The sequence below is a fragment of the Hyla sarda genome, chromosome 9 (assembly GCF_029499605.1).
Source record: "Hyla sarda isolate aHylSar1 chromosome 9, aHylSar1.hap1, whole genome shotgun sequence".
Lineage (NCBI taxonomy): Eukaryota > Metazoa > Chordata > Amphibia > Anura > Hylidae > Hyla > Hyla sarda.
The window spans coordinates 167,354,924-167,371,088 of NC_079197.1; the positions used below are offsets into that span (position 1 = coordinate 167,354,924).

The 16,165-nt window shown below is 46.3% G+C and overlaps 1 protein-coding gene across 2 annotated transcripts in view; it reads left to right on the forward strand.

Annotated features, from left to right (window-relative positions):
- The first annotated feature begins 461 nt into the window (after positions 1 to 461).
- The window catches only part of LOC130290918 (regulator of G-protein signaling 3-like), an 82,004-nt gene continuing 66,300 nt past the window's right edge, over positions 462 to 16,165 (forward strand). The window contains exon 1 of one of the 2 annotated variants that reach the window (XM_056539154.1): positions 462 to 587. Coding sequence is in view for 1 of the 2 variants with exons in the window: in XM_056539153.1 (XP_056395128.1) it covers positions 9,843 to 9,848 (6 nt within the window). In the remaining variant the exon portion in view is untranslated. Of the gene's footprint in view, positions 588 to 9,705; positions 9,849 to 16,165 lie in introns of those variants that run through there. The other variant, XM_056539153.1, reaches the window with a different exon arrangement.

Consider the following 16,165-nt stretch of genomic DNA (forward strand, 5'->3'; position numbering starts at 1 on the left):
CCCAACCCCCTCCTCGGATCTTACTTATCCGCCTTACTGCTCTTCACCCAGCTTTCCCAGAAACCGATATAACTTAAAAAAAAGTAAAGACTCAAGGACTGTATTCGTTTTCTACTACAACTCCCAGCGTGGACAAGTAGCTGTATACACTGCAATGAGAACCCAGGTGATAGGGATCAGGTGGAGAGGAGAAAGGGCAGGGGGGGGTGATAAGACATAAGACATGCAGGAGGGAGGGAGAGGAGAATGGAGGTAAACAGGAGGAGGAGTGATGGGGGATGTCTGGGGATGAGAGGGATATATAGAGAGGAGTGAAAACTAATGCAAAGGGGGGTGGGCAGCAACATAGGGGTCAGCTCCTGCAAGGTGGGGGCAATGGGGCATCATCAGGGGGGTGCTGGGGGGCTGATCTGTGCCAGGAGAAGAGAAGAGGGTGGAGAGAAGAGGGTGGAGAGATGGAGGAACGTCATGGACAGAGGGAGGAGAGACAGACAAGACACATACACAGAGACACTGCAGTGACAGAGCAGAGGGAGACTCCCAGACACTGCAGGGGAACCACAGGAGCTGACAATCTACCCTGCAAGGTGAGTGCAGAGACAACTGGCTTCTTATGGGGGGGGTCCATAAACTTGGGTGGTGGGGGGGCACCAATCATTGCTGTCAGTCCTAGAGGTTATTTCCTAGTCCTAGAGCAGGGGTCTCAAACAGTGGCCCTCCAGAGGTTGCAAAACTACAACTCCCAGCATGCCCGGACAGCTGTTGGCTGTCCGGGCATGCTGGGAGTTGTAGTTTTGCAACCTCTGGAGGGCCACAGTTTGAGACCACTGTCCTAGAGGTATTGCTGCCTTGGTGGATATGCATTGGGCACTGCTGTGTATCCATCATCTAATGCAGGGTCTCCCCACAACCTGTGGCTCTCCAGCTGTTGCAAAACTACAACTCCCATCATGCCCTGACAGCTGTTGTAGTTTTACTACAGGTTAAGGGGGACACTGACCCCCCCCCCCTGGTTTTAGTGTGAGCCTTGTCACTATCTAACTCAGATATAACTACACTCGGTCAGGACATGATGGGGGTTGTAGTTATGCAACAGCACTAACCTAGGCTTTGTCACAGTCCAACTCAGCTATAAGTATCTTTAGGCTGTCAGGGCATGATGGGAGTTGTAGTTCTGTAAGAGGTTATGGAGACACTGACCTAGTGGGATGACCCCCTGGTTGTAGTGTCGGCTTTGTCACAGTCCAACTCAGCTAGAACTACACTCAGACTGTCAGGGCATGATGGGAGTTGTGGTTATGCAACAGCACTAACCCGGTGTGTTGACCCCCCCCTGATTGTAGTGTCAGCACTGGCACAGTCCAACTTAGCTATAAGTATCTTCATATTGTTAGGGCATGATGGGAGTTGTAGTTATGCAACAGCACTAACCTAGGGTGTTGACCCCGTGTTGTAGTGTCGGCTTTGTCACAGTCCAACTCAGCTATAATCTTCAGGCTGTCAGGGCATGATGGGAGTTGTAGTTCTGCAACAGCACTAACCTAGGCTTTGTCACAGTCCAACTCAGCTATAAGTATCTTCAGGCTGTCAGGGCATGATGGGAGTTGTAGTTATGCAACAGCACTAACCTAGGGTGTTGACCCCTTGTTGTAGCGTCGGCTTTGTCACAGTCCAACTCAGCTATAACTACACTCAGGCTGTCAGGGCATGATGGGAGTTGTAGTTATGCAACAGCACTAACCCGGTGTGTTGACCCCCCTGGTTGTAGTGTCAGCACTGGCACAGTCCAACTCCGCTATAAGTATATTCATGTTGTTAGGGCACGATGGGAGTTGTAGTTATGCAGCAGGTTGGGTGACACTGACCTAGTGCGATGACCCCCTGGTTGTAGTGTCAGCCTTGTCAATGCTCTAGCACAATCCATCTCGGCTATAACTATCTTCAGGCAGTCATGGCATGATGGGAGTTGTAGTTCGGCAGCAGGTTGGGGAACATTGACCTAGTGGGATGACACCCCCTTTGTTGTCAATGCACTGGCCCAGTCCAGCTCAGCTATAACTATCTTCAGGCAGTCAGTGCATAATGGGAGTTGTAGTTTTACAACAGCTGTAGAGCCGTACTGACCTAGTGTGAGGACCCAGCCTTGTCAATGCACTCGGCTATAACTACGCTCTGCTGTTCCAATGTCAATGGCTGCACTTATCCCCCCTCTCTTCACGCTATATCTTTTATTTCGTTTTTTTAACTCCGCTATAACTGTACGACTCTGCTATTCCGCACACAAATACAGCCCAACCTATCGCCATTCTTTCACTGCCGTCACTTAACTCAGCCATAACTGGCCCCAGCTATTCCGTGTTGCAGTGTAATGACCCTCGCCACATTGTGATCCATTGCTACCAATTCTTGCACCGAGTCCCAATGATAAATCACGACATCCGCTCTGCTATTCCTTACCAGACCCCATAGCTCCACAGTTATCCGCATTATGCCCTTTTTTTCTTGCTTCACACATTCACAATGATAAATCACTACATCAGTGGTCTCCGAGCATGCTGGGAGTTGTATTTTTGCAACATCTGGAGGTCCGCAGGTTGAAGACCACTGCACTACATCCTGGGCTGTATTCACACCACGTTTTCGCAATACAGTTCCCGTATCAGATTTTTGATGGAAAACGGATTCCTCAAAACCGGACTAAACTGTATCAAAACGTGTGTACAAATTTTAACCCATATAGAGTTAAAATCTGTATACGATTTAATAAATGATGTCCGGTTGCATCAGTTTTTAAGAAAAAAAACGTGAACGTTTTTAATTTTTCACTCCATTATGAATAAAGTTTCACTTGTTTGATTGAAATTTAAAAGAAAAAAAACTGTGCAAAGTAAAAACCATATACATGTGCGTTTCCCATTGACGTCCATGTTAAAAAAAAAAAACGTATGTGGTTGCAGTACGGTTTTTAAACCAGAGACAAAAACGTGGTCAACCACGGTTTTGACTCCGGTTTAACAACCGTACAGCAACCGCATACGTTTTTTTTTTTTTAATATGGGAGTCAATGGGAACCGTACAGACCCGTATGTGCGTACAGTTCCATTCAGTTTTCACCATAGGTTTTTGACTTTGCACAGTTTTTATTCTTGGAATTTCAATCAAACAATGGAAACTTTATTCAAAATGGAGTGAAAAGTTAAAAACGTATACGTTTTTTTTCTTAAAAAACGGATGCAACCGGACATCATTTTTTCAAACCGTATACGGTTTTTAACTGTATACGGGTTGAAATTTGTACACACTTTTTGATACAGTTTAGGCTGGGTTCACACCACGTTTTGTTAAATACGGTTCCCGTATACGGCTGGGAGGAGGGGTGGGCGGGGCTTAATCACGGCGCCCGCACCCAGCCGTATTCGGGAACCGTATTTAATGTATGTCTAAGAGCCGACCGGAGTGAACCGCAGCCTTCAGTCGGCTTCGTTTTCGGCCGTATGCGGTTTCCTGACCGTAGGCAAAAACACGGTCGACCACATTTCTGCCTGTGGTCGGGAAACCGCATACGGCCGAAGACGAAGCCGACCGAAGGCTGCGGTTCACTCCGGTCGGCTCATAGACATACATTAAATACGGTTCCCAAATACGGCTGAGTCCGGGCGCCGCGATTAAGCCCCGCCCACCCCTCCTCCCAGCCGTATACGGGAAGCGTATTTAACAAAACGTGGTGTGAAACCAGCCTTAGTCAGGTTTTGAGGAATCAGTTTTTCATCAAAAACCTGATCCGGGAACTGTATTGCAAAAACGTGGTGTGAACGCAGCCTTAATTCCACTATGACTGCTCTGCTATTCCGCAGTGTCCACCCTGCTGTACCGAGCTGACCATGACAGCGATGACTTCCATTCATATTCTAGGATAATAGGATTCCTAATACACAATTGTAAATCACTACATCCTTCCTCTCCTGTACTCTGGCTCTGCTATATCTACCCTCTGCTATTCCGTAGTATCACTAAACCCTGCAGAACAGGACTGTCCAACGCCATAATAAACCCTAGGTATGCCATTCCTACACTAGTGCCCAGTTCTAGTTTGAAATGATCTAACATGGCTACACTCTGCTATTCCTCGCCGCACTACACTCTGCTATTCCTCGCCGCACTACACCCTTCTAGCTTCCTGGTAATAACACAATATAATCTCCATGTTTTCATCTCATCCATCACCAGTAAGTTAATAAAAGCCTCGTGAGCGCCCTCCGCTCGCTCCACGGCATGCCTTTGCTATGTTTATATACAGATGTAGCAGAGCTCAGTCTGTCGTTAACTGTTTTCGGTCTGTTATGCAAATGGTAACCTGGTAAATTTATCTTTTCCATGGAAAAACCACAGATTGTGTCACAGCGTATCTTGGCGCATCACAAACTCCGCTCTGCTACATCCTCTTATGTAGATGGATCATGACGTCATACTGCATGTCAGACTGGTGCTGGGGTTCTCACCCCCTAAATCTGTGCCCAATAGGGTCGCCACCTTTCAAAAAAATAAAAATAAATACCGGCCATGTTAATTTGCATAATTAATTATATATGCGTGACATCACAGGATACACATATGCAGGGGAAATTTTGTCCTATTCTGACCCCTATAACTTTTTTATTTCCCCTTATACGGGGATGTATGAGGGTCATTTTTTGCGCCCCGATCTGTAGTTTTTAATGGCACCATTTTTGTTTTGATGGGACTTTTTGATCGCTTTTTATTTTTTAATTAAATTCTGGGGGTTGCAGTTAGTTACTAACTACAACTCCCAGCATGCCCTGATACAGCCTGTGGCTCTGGAGCTGCCCCAAACGAAAACTACAACTCCCAACATGTTGGGCTATATAGTAGTATATAGTATAGGTCAGTGTTTCCCAACCAGGGGTGCCTCCAGCTGTTGCCACCTTTCTTTCCAAAAATAAAAATACCGGCCATGCTAACTTCCATAATTAATTATATATGCGTGACATCACAGGATACACATATGCAGAGGGAAATTTTGTCCTATTCTGACCCCTATAACTTTTTTTTATTTCTCCTTATACGCGGAATTACTAGGCTCATTTTTTGTGCCCCGATCTGTAGTTTTTAACAGGACCATTTTTTGTTTTGATGGGACTTTTTGATACTAACTACAACTCCCAGCATGCCCTGATACAGCCTGTGGCTCAGCAGCTGCCCCAAAACGAAAACTACAACTCCCAGCATGTTGGACTATATAGTAGTATATAGTATAGGTCAGTGTTTCCCAACCAGGGGTGCCTCCAGCTGTTGCAAAACTACAACTCCTAGCATGCCCGGACAGCCAACGGCTGTCCGGACATGCTGGGAGTTGTAGTTTTGCAACAGCTGGAGGCACTCTGGTTTGGAAACACTGGTATAGTATATGGTGCAACATTCCGGGAGTTGGAGGATTGGTTGCATAAATACCGGCCATTGCATTGCCGGTATTTTTAATATAAAAATGCCGTCAGGGTCGCCAAAATACAGGGTCGCCAGGTGGTAACCCCAGGGCCCATCATGCTCCATATCCCTTCTAATAAGAGATGAGCGAACTTACAGTAAATTCGATTCGTCATGAACTTCTCGGCTCGGCAGTTGATGACTTTTCCTGCATAAATTAGTTCAGCTTTCCGGTGCTCCCGTGGGCTGGAAAAGGTGGATACAGTCCTAGGAGACTCTTTCCTAGGACTGTATCCACCTTTTCCAGCCCACCGGAGCACCGGAAAGCTGAACTAATTTATGCAGGAAAAGTCAGCAACCACCGAGCCGAGAAGTTCGTGACGAATCGAATTTACTGTAAGTTCGCTCATCTCTACTTCTAATCTATATCCTACATAGTCTATCCAGCTCCCCGTATCCTGTCTTCAGCCGCTTTCTTCTCGTTGTGTCCCCCTGTAACCTCCACGCACATTTCAATGTCAGAGTATAGCTCTGCTATTCCGCCATGTGCACTCTGCTTACTCAATAAACCTACAATATTGTCGTATTAACCTGCACTCACCCCCCTCGCGCCCCTGCGGTGTTATTAACACTCGTGTCTGCTGTTCCTGTGCCGTCTTCTCTCATCAGTCTTTATATACCGCCTATAGCTATCATTAATATGTCTATAAAATCTTCACACTCGGCTGATCCCGTGTCGTGATCTGTGGTACCCTACGGTTGTCTCCGTGCGTTTCTCCAATTACTTATTCTTATCCTGCGTCAGCCCTTTCTATCCAAGCTTTCTCCCACGTAACGGTACCATACTGTGCACGTATTATAATACCGTAGAATACGTGCCTAATAATGCCATACAGCAAACACAGGATACTGAAAAATGTCGCTATGTAGAGCTCAAATAATGAGGCTTTACAATCCCCTAAATAGTATCGCCAAAGAGTGTCTATAGAATACTGCTGATATTGCACACATGATGGTGCCAAACAGGGAACGCATAACAGTGCCAGAATAGAACAGCTATGCGGAGCTCATATACTGAAGCCATACCGTTCCCTAAGTGGTATCGCCATAAGGTGCCCATGTCATTATGCCAAGCAGTGCACACCTAATAGTGCTATACAGTAAACACATACCAGTACCAGGGGTGTACCTAGAGCATTTGGCACCCGGGGAGGACCCTTTGTTTAGCCCCCCCCCCCCCCCTTAATTACACCCCCCTCCCTCCCCCCCCTTAATTACACCCCCCTCCCTCCCCCCCTTAATTACACCCGTTCCCCCCCCCCCTTAATTTCACTCCCTCCCCCCCCCCCCTTAATTACACAGTCTCTCTCCCCCCCCCTTAATTTCACGCCCTCCCCCCTGCTTAATTACACCCCCTCCCTTCACATAGAATTATTTACTTACGTTTTTTGATGATGCCTCCAACCGACCGCCGGTGATGGATCCTTCCGCTCCTTTAAAGGGGTACTCCGCTGCCCTGCTTCCGGAGCTCCGCTCCCCAGCGTCCGGAAGTTTATTGTTGCGAGCGCTGTGTGCGGGCTTCCGTGTTCAGGGCCGCCCCTCGTGACATCATGCCCGCCCCCTCGTGACGTCACATAGTGCATACATATCATCATAACATTGCTATTTAGTGCATAAATAAAACTATACGGCATCCTTTATAGTACCACCATACAGTGCTCTTATGATATTGCCATGTAGTGCATACATATCGTCATAACATTGCTATTTAGTGCTCAAATAAAGCTATACGGTATCCTATATAGTACCACCATACTTTGCTTTTATGATGTTGCCATGTAGTGCATACTTAGTATTGTCATAACACTGCTGTTTAGAACTTGAATAAAGCTATAAATAATGCTATATAGTACCGCCATACAGTACTCCTATGATGCTACCATGTAGTCACCTATAACAGTGCCAATTTAATATTGGACATATAAAACTGCCATATTGTGCTTACATAATAGTGGTATACAGTAGGGATCGACCGATTATCGGTTTGGCCGATATTATCGGCCGATATGCACGATTTTTGACATTATCACTATCGGCAATTACCTTATACCGGAATGTCGGTATAAATTATCGGCTATCAGCCTCAAAGTTAACAAGTTATCGGTATCGGCCCTAAAAAAATAAATATCGGTCGATCCCTAGTATACAGGAAACAGGTAACATTTCCCTAATAATACCAGCTGGGTCTTTGCAACTATTGCCCCTGTGTGGCCTTATATATACAGTACAGAATAGTGGTCTCCAAACTGTGGGCCTCCAGCTGTTGCAAAACTACAACTCCCAGCATGCCCGGACAGCCTTCGGCTGTCCGGGCATGCTGGGAGTTGTAGTTTTGCAACAGCTGGAGGTCTGCAGTCTGATATTACTTGTATATACTTTTTTTCTCCGCAGTTTGCCCTGGCGCCACCCGCTGGCATGGCATAGGTATAAAATGAGAAGGGGTCTCACATGGGTATCTCTGCGGTCATCTTCTAAACTAGGAATGGAGGTCCCTACAGTCTTTGTAGAAGAAAACAACCCTCCCCTTGTAGGGTAATGGCGGCTATATAACAGTGCCGGTCCGTGTAGCTTCACCTGCGGGTCCCCTCCGCCTACAGCTCTGCCATAGCGCACTGTAGTATCCTGTCTACAAAGACCCACTTAACCCCCAGGACCTCTCCAGTAGCTTATCCGTCATTTCAAGTGGGCACAAGCCGCCCGCCATCGCCATCCTACAAGAAATAACCACATCTCGTTCCCTCCCCCCCCCCCAACCCCAACCCCCCATCTCCATATCTCCCCATCATCCCCATCCACCACCCTGTGACTATCTCTGCCCTGCAGCCATCTCTCTCTCTCTCTCTTTGCTATTCCTGCGCAGTGTTTGTTGTGCGCTATCTAATTATCACTTGGCGAAGGAACATCTGTATATCCACGTAAACAATGGGTAAAGGAAGGCTCGGGGAAGCGCATACTTCTGCAGACGCGCGGGGACTCTCAGGCCTTTTCCATGCGTGTGTCTGTCGTGTCCGTAAGCGAAAGACGAGCGGATGATATAGTGGCGTATGATGTAAGCTATAAACAGCCATAAAATTCACTGACAGGGAACATCGGGAGCCGAGGCCACGTCACAATGAATGGCTCCGGATTTCTGCGTATTTTTCCGACAAATTATTATATATTTTTTTTATTATAGTTTTGGCGCTGAATTGTTTTATGGCACCGTTTAGAATACATAGCCCCTAATCTGGCAGGGGTATTACTGAGTAAGTCTTGGAAAGCAGGTTGAGAAACCTGTGTTTAGCGGCCATCTTGGTTGTCACTAGAGATGAGCAAACTTACAGTAAATTCGATTCATCACGAACTTCTCGGCTCGGCAGTTGACGACTTATCCTGCATAAATTAGTTAACCTTTCAGGTGCTCCGGTGGGCTGGAAAAGGTGGATACAGTCCTAGGAAAAAGTCTCCTAGGACTGTATCCACCTTTTCCAGCCCACGGGAGCACCTGAAAGCTGAACTAATTTATGCAGGAAAAGCCATCAACTGCCGAGCCGAGAAGTTCGTGATGAATCGAATTTACTGTAAGTTCGCTCATCTCTATATGGCACCGTTTAGAATACATAGCCCGTAATCTGGCAGGGGTATTACTGAGTAAGTCTAGGAAAGCCGGTTGAGAAACCTGTGTTTAGCGGCCATCTTGGTTGTCACTAGAGATGAGCGAACTTACAGTAAATTCGATTCGTCACGAACTTCTCAGCTCGGCGGTTGCTGACTTTTCCTGCATAAATTAGTTCAGCTTTCCGGTGCTCCGGTGGGCTGGAAAAGGTGGGTACAGTCCTAGGAAAGAGTCTCCTAGGACTGTATCCACCTTTTCCAGCCCACGGGAGAACCTGAAAGCTGAACTAATTTATGCAGGAAAAGTCATCAACTGCCGAGCCGAGAAGTTCGTGACGAATCGAATTTACTGTAAGTTCGCTCATCTCTAGTTGTCACCCAGCCAAGTTAGACACGGGCATAAAGGAAGACTACACCATTGGGGAGATTTATCAAAACCTGTCCAGAGGAAAAGTTGCTGAGTTGCCCATAGCAACCAATCAGATCGCTGCTTTCATTTTTGAAAAGGCCTCTGAAAAATGAAAGAAGCAATCTGATCGGTTGCTATGGGCAACACAGCAACTTATCCTCTAGACAGGTTTTGATAAATCTCCCCCATCATGAGACTATTCAGAATTGTCGTGAATCGCTTCCGAGTTACGCCAGTGTTCTCCAACTGCTTCCTCCCGAATCGCCGCTTTACCCATTCCCACCCTATGACATATATTTTTGGAATACAATAACACGAAATGACGTAGATTTAAATCATGAAGGTATAACAGTCTATGAAGCTTTAACCCTTTAGATCAGTGGTTCTCAACTTGGGGTGCAAGTATCCTCAGGGGTACTTAGCAGTTCTCCAGAGGGTACTCCAAAAAAAAAAAAATCAGTAATGGCAGCCACTGGTTACTGGTTTGGACCACTTTGAAAGAAATGGTCGGCTGATGTCAGTGCAGCGAGGAGCGGCGCAGGAGGACAGCAAAGGGGAAGCGCGGGCCCTGGGCTGTGGGCAGTAACTACCATCAGCTTTGTTGCTCCACTGTCCCTGCAGACCGGGGACCTACTGCTATGAGCCATAGGAATATTTTATTTAATTATTTATGTAAATTTACTTTTTTTTTTTTTTTTTTTTTTAAAGGCATGAAACCAAATATTCTCCAAAATCTAAGTGGAAACAAACCTTTAGGGCAGTGTGTTTCCAAACAATGTGCCTCCAGCTGTTACACGATACAACTCGCTGGACATCGTTCTCTTTTCTTCTCCATCTGTCTCGGACCGTCAAGCCCCCATTTGTCGTCCTGCACAGTAAGCCCACGTTCACACGGTGGAATGTTTGTGCCGAATCCCGCCGGAATTTATTCTGGAATTTACTTTCAATCCGATTCCGGATTCCCACTTAGACAGAGAAATTTCCGCAGCGGTCATTCAGAACTTTGCTGAACGAAAGTCTAGCATAATTGCGTAAATTTCACCGTGTGAACATAACCGAAAAGTGGGTAGGTTATCCCCACAGTAGTCAGGAAGCTCCCTATTTAGGTTGGTATTTCCCCTAGTAGTTCTCTTATTAGGTAGTTCCCTTCTTATAGCTAGGTAGATCAATCCTCCCCCTTGTAGGTAGATCAATCCTCCCCCTTGTAGGTAAATCAATTCGTAAGTAGATAGCTAAATAGGTACCCAGGTATATAGGTAGGTAATTAGGTTAGCAAAAAAACTCATGCTCACCTCCGTCCAGCGCAGCGATCTCCAGTACATCCGCCCTGTGTCTTTCCGCCTCCACAGTGCAGGTGCCGATGATTGATGTCATAGCACCTACCCCGCGTGGGGGCAGAAGTCACGGTCTCCTGTCAGTGTAGTAGGCTGCAGGTCCTGCGGCCTACTACACTGACAGGCAGCTTTCAACTGTATGCGCCTGTGGGAACACAGGTGAAAGTGGTGCTCGCTTGTCTGGGGATCTGGTGACAAGTGTCCTGGGTCTCCATTAGTGAACAAGCAAGCACCCGTGCAGGGCTCTTCTTTGGCCAGAACAATGCTGCGCCCCCCGTGGGTGCCTGGCGCGTGTGTGCGTGTATATATGTGTGTGTGTGTGTGTGTGTGTGTATATGTGTGTGTGTATCTATAATTTAGAATTAAATAGGCCAGAGGTCAGGAGCAGGTGATACCCTGGTGGGGCACTGGTGTTGCCCCACACATGACTCGGCCCGTGATCGTACACAAACAATTATGTAATCATATAATGGCAACACTTACAAAACAGACAGGGATGGCGGCGATGCCAACAATAGTTTCTTGAAAGGAACTTTCCATAAAAAAAAAAAAAGAAAAAAAAATCTTCTGCTTCCCCAGTGGAATATTGTTTGTGTTCTTCTTCACAGTCATAATTTTAAAAAAAAATTTCCCCTCATATAAAAGACTGTGTCGGTGTAACTTCAGGTGAACTGAGGATCCGGGTCTGAGCATAATAGTAATTCCCAACCAGGGTGCCTCCAGCTGTTGCAAAACTTCAACTCCCAGCATGCCCGCACAGCCAACGGCTGTCCGGGCATGCTGGGAGTTGTAGTTTTGAAACAGCTGGAGGTGCCCTGGTTGGGAAACCCTGTCCTAGAGTCATAGGCTCGGTCTGCTGCTTTATCCATCCACCATGCTTTATACTGCAGTCCTGCTTGTTTAGTTGCAGATGGGTTTTAGATGGATCAATAGATAATATTTTCTAGGGATCGACCGATATCGATTTTTTTTTTTTTTTTTTTTTTTTTTAAGGGTTGATACCGATAATATGTGGACTTTAAAGGGAACCAATCATCAGATTTTACCCTATAGAATGCTTGGTAAAGCGTTATATAGGGTAAAATCTTTATTTTCACCATTCTCGGGGGACGCTCCTGCCCCCAGAGATGGTGAAGATATGAAGTTATAAACTAGTCACCGCCGCCGCCGTAAGTAGTCACCTGGGCGGGGAGCTCTTCTTACCTACCCCCCGTTCTTCGGCCGGGAGCCACGCCCCCTCCGCTTGATTGATGGGCCGCGTCATCGTTCCTCTCACTGAACAGACGGAGCAGAGTGATGACGCGGCCCGTCAATCAAGCGGAGGGGGCGTCGCTCCCGGCCGAAGAACGGGGGGTAGGTGAGAAGAGCTCCCCGCCCAGGTGACTTCTTACGGCGGCGCCGGCGGTGACTAGTTTATAACTTCATATCTTCACCATCCCTGGGGGCAGGAGCGTCCCCCGGGTATGGTGAAAATAAAGATTTTACCCTGTATATAGGGTAAAATCTGATGATTGGTTCCCTTTTAAGGCCGATAGCTTATACCGGAATATTGGTATAAGTTATCGGCTATTTCAGCACCTCTAACCACCCCCCCCCCCCCTGCCGAGTCCAACCACTGCTACCCCCCTCACCTATCCTCTGGCCAGAGACCGCCGCTGCCCGCTTCTCTCCCCCTGCCGGTCCTTAGTTCAACCACCGCCGCTGCCCCATTGCCTCCCCCCTCCCCGGTTTTATAATTACCTGTTCCCAGGGTCCGCACTACTTCTGGCTCCAGCGGCGTCCTGAACTGTCACTGTGCGCACTGACGGTGGCGTCGCGTTGAGGACGTCACTCGTCATTGCGCTGTGCACAGCGTAATGCAGGACGCAGCAGGAGCCAGAAGTAGCGCGGACCCCGGGAACAGGTAATTATAAAACCAGGGAGGGGGGAGGCAATGGGGAAGGGGCGGTGGCGGTCTCTGGCCAGGGCGGTGCGGTGGGATGCGGTGGGGGGTTGGCGGTGCAGTGTGGGGGGCGGGGCAGTATCGCATTATCAGCAGGATAATTGCTGATACCGATAACGTCCAAAATCGTGAATATCGGCCGATAATATCGTCCAAACCGATAATCGGTCGATCCCTAATATTTTGTAACTATGTCCTGTCTATACACAGTGTATTTGTGCAGGAATTTTGGGAGCCCTGCCGCTCCCGTCCACCCCTACGATGGAAAGTCAAGGTTTTTTGAGGTCTGTAGCATTCCTTCCAGCGCCCGGTGAATGGGATCGTTCTTTCTAGGGCCGGTCACGTGTCCATGGCCCGTGTAGATGTTGTAGGGTTTTGCATGGCTGCTCTGTGATAAATACCTGATCTCTGGCCATATAAACCTCCCATTAGCAGTACCACAATGCCTCCTCTCTCTATGGTTACTTTTAGGGTAAACAGAAGGAAAGGTCAGGAGGGAATTTCGTTAACTGTGAAAAGAACTTTTCAAGGACTATGAAGAATTTCAGGTGGAGGAGCCGTTAACCCCTGAGTAGCCAGAAGTGGAAGTATAGAAGCTTATGCCTCTGCCGTGAAGCTGTAGGGATACATTCCCACCTACTTGATCCTCTGCAGATTTCACGCTGTGGATTTAAAGGGGATATTAGAGGAAAAAACTTTTTTTATATATAGATATATCAACTGGCTCCAGAAAGTTAAACGGATTTGTAAATTACTTCTATTAAAAAATCTTAATCCTTCCAATAATTATCAGCTGCTGAAGTTGAGTTGTTCTTTTCTGTCTAGCAACAGTGCTCTCTGCTGACATCTCTGCTTGTCTCGGGAACTGCACAGAGTAGAAGAGGTTTGCTATGGGGATTTGCTTCTACTCTGGACAGTTCCCCAGGTGTCATCAGAGAGCACTTAGGCAGAAAAGAACAACTCAACTTCAACAGCTCATAAGTACTGAAAGGATTAAGATTTTTTAATAGAAGTAATTTACGAATCTGTTTAACTTTCTGGAGCCAGTTGATATAAAAAAAATGTTTTTTCATGGATAACCCCTTTAATGCAGCAGATTTAAAGCGTAACTCCGATCCAGGCGTCGGGATATCTGTTTAAATGGGCACTGTCAGATACAAAAACTTTTTGTATGCTGTACATCTTGGCAAAACATTAAATGGGCACTCTTATTAAAACTAATTTTTGTTGTTTTTGGTAAATAAAAAATCTGACTGGGAAGGGGTGTACCCCAGCAGGCGTGACATCATCTGAAGCCATACAGGGGAGAACTTCCTCCCTCACTCTGCTACACACAGCCCAGAGCAGTTCAGTGTGAGATAAGCTATCATTGGCTAGGGCTGCACACACACTCCCCTCAGCACTCCAGACTGCATTTCCTGATTTTTGGACTTGTGCCAGGCCAGCAAGAGTCCAAAGTCTGTGCAAGAGATGGGGGGGGGGGGGAAATGTACTCTGGACAAGTAGGGAGACACCTAGTGGCAGCTTTTTTTAAACACAAATAAAACATAGAAAACTTCATTTTTTTAAACAAAGTACATTAGAAAGTTTATTTTATTTACCATAAAAAGTACAATAGCAAAAATTAGTTTTCATGACAGTGCCCATTTAAATATGATTTAACTGTCCGGGCTCTGCAGCTTTACTTATGGGCTGCTTAGATTGTCGGTATCAGGACATCCGACATGGGTCTTCTGGTACATCATCATCTTCTTATCTTATAATTCTCGGGCTGCGAGGATTGCCCAAGACTTTTAAACATCCTGCCACCAGACCAATGTTATGGTTAAATATGATTTAACTGTCTGCGGAGATTGTCAGTATCAGGACATCCCACATGGAACATCCAATACATCTTTTGATCGTGTTATTCTCGGGCCGCAGAGATTGTCCGGGAGTTTTAAACATCCTGCCGCCAGTCAAGGTTAAATATGATTTAACTGTCTGGGCTCTGCTGTTACATTTCAGGGTGCGTAAATTGACCGTATGCAATGCTACATGTATACATACATAGATAAGCCCATCCGAAAAAAAAAAAAAAAAAAAACATCTATATAATTTATTAGAAACAAAGAAAAAATCTGCACGTGCGTGTGAACGTACCCCAAAGCTGAGAGTGGACACAGGTCTCCTGGTCGCTCAACAGGAAATTGGGTTTTCCCGCTTCTGCCATCAGCTGTGTGTATATATGTATATGTATGTGTATATATAAAATATATTCCAGTCATGCACAAAAGAATGTTTTTTTTTTTTGCTAAATTTAAATGACCTACACTGTAACCTTCACTTACGGAAAGAATGGAGAAAATATGCCTTTTAAAAAAATTGAGATTCTTTTGACGTGAAAGGCGTTGCGAGCATTTTTTGTGGCCCAGTGTGGAAATATTTGCCATTTGCTTTTGGCACCCCCCCCCCCCCCTTTCTTTCTATTAAAGGGGTATTCCAGGAAAAAAAACTGGCTCCAGAAAGTTAAACAGATTTGCAAATTACTTCAATAACAAAATCTTAATCCTTTCAATATCTATCAGCTGCTGAAGTGGAGTTGTTGTTGTTTTCTGTCTGGAACCAGTGCTCTCTGCAGACATTTCTGCTTGTCTCGGGAACTGCACAGAGCAGAATAGGTTTGCTATGGGGATTTGCTTCTACTCTGGACAGTTCCCGAGACAGGTGTCATCAGAGAGCACTTAGACAGAAAAGAACAGCTCAACTTCAACAGCTCATAAGTACTGAAAGGATTAAGATTTTTTAATAGAAGTAATTTACAAATCTGTTTAACTTTCTGGAGCCAGTTGATATATATAAAAAAAAAGTTTTTTTTTTTTTCTGGATAACCCCTTTAATTGTTTGCCATGAAGTCCAAAAACCAAGATACTCGTAGGTCATGGAAGGAGCTAGAATAGAATGTGTCTCTGTATACCAGTGGTCTTCAAACTGTGCCCCCAGCTGTTGCAAAACTACAACTCCCAGCATGCCCAGACAGCCAACGGCTGTCCGGGCATGCTGGGAGTTGTAGTTTTGCAACAGCTGAAGGTCCTTAGTTTGATGAACCAGGCCCTATAAATAATGCCCCCCATGTAAACAGATCACTCCGGAGAACCATTCTTGATGTTCCATTGTTATTGTTCCCCGGGGCACACTCGATCCTGTCACGTCTCTCTGTGAGGAGAGCCCACACATTGGTCCCTGACAGCTGCGAGCACTACCCCCTCCTGAAACACCTGCAGCCCCTTATTCTCATCTCGGGCCAAACGTAAGCTCCCCTGGACAGCTGTGCTCTTTCTGCTGGCCCTTTCGCCCCATCTGTCACGCCATCTCTGCCATCGACTACTGCAATGAACCGTGCCA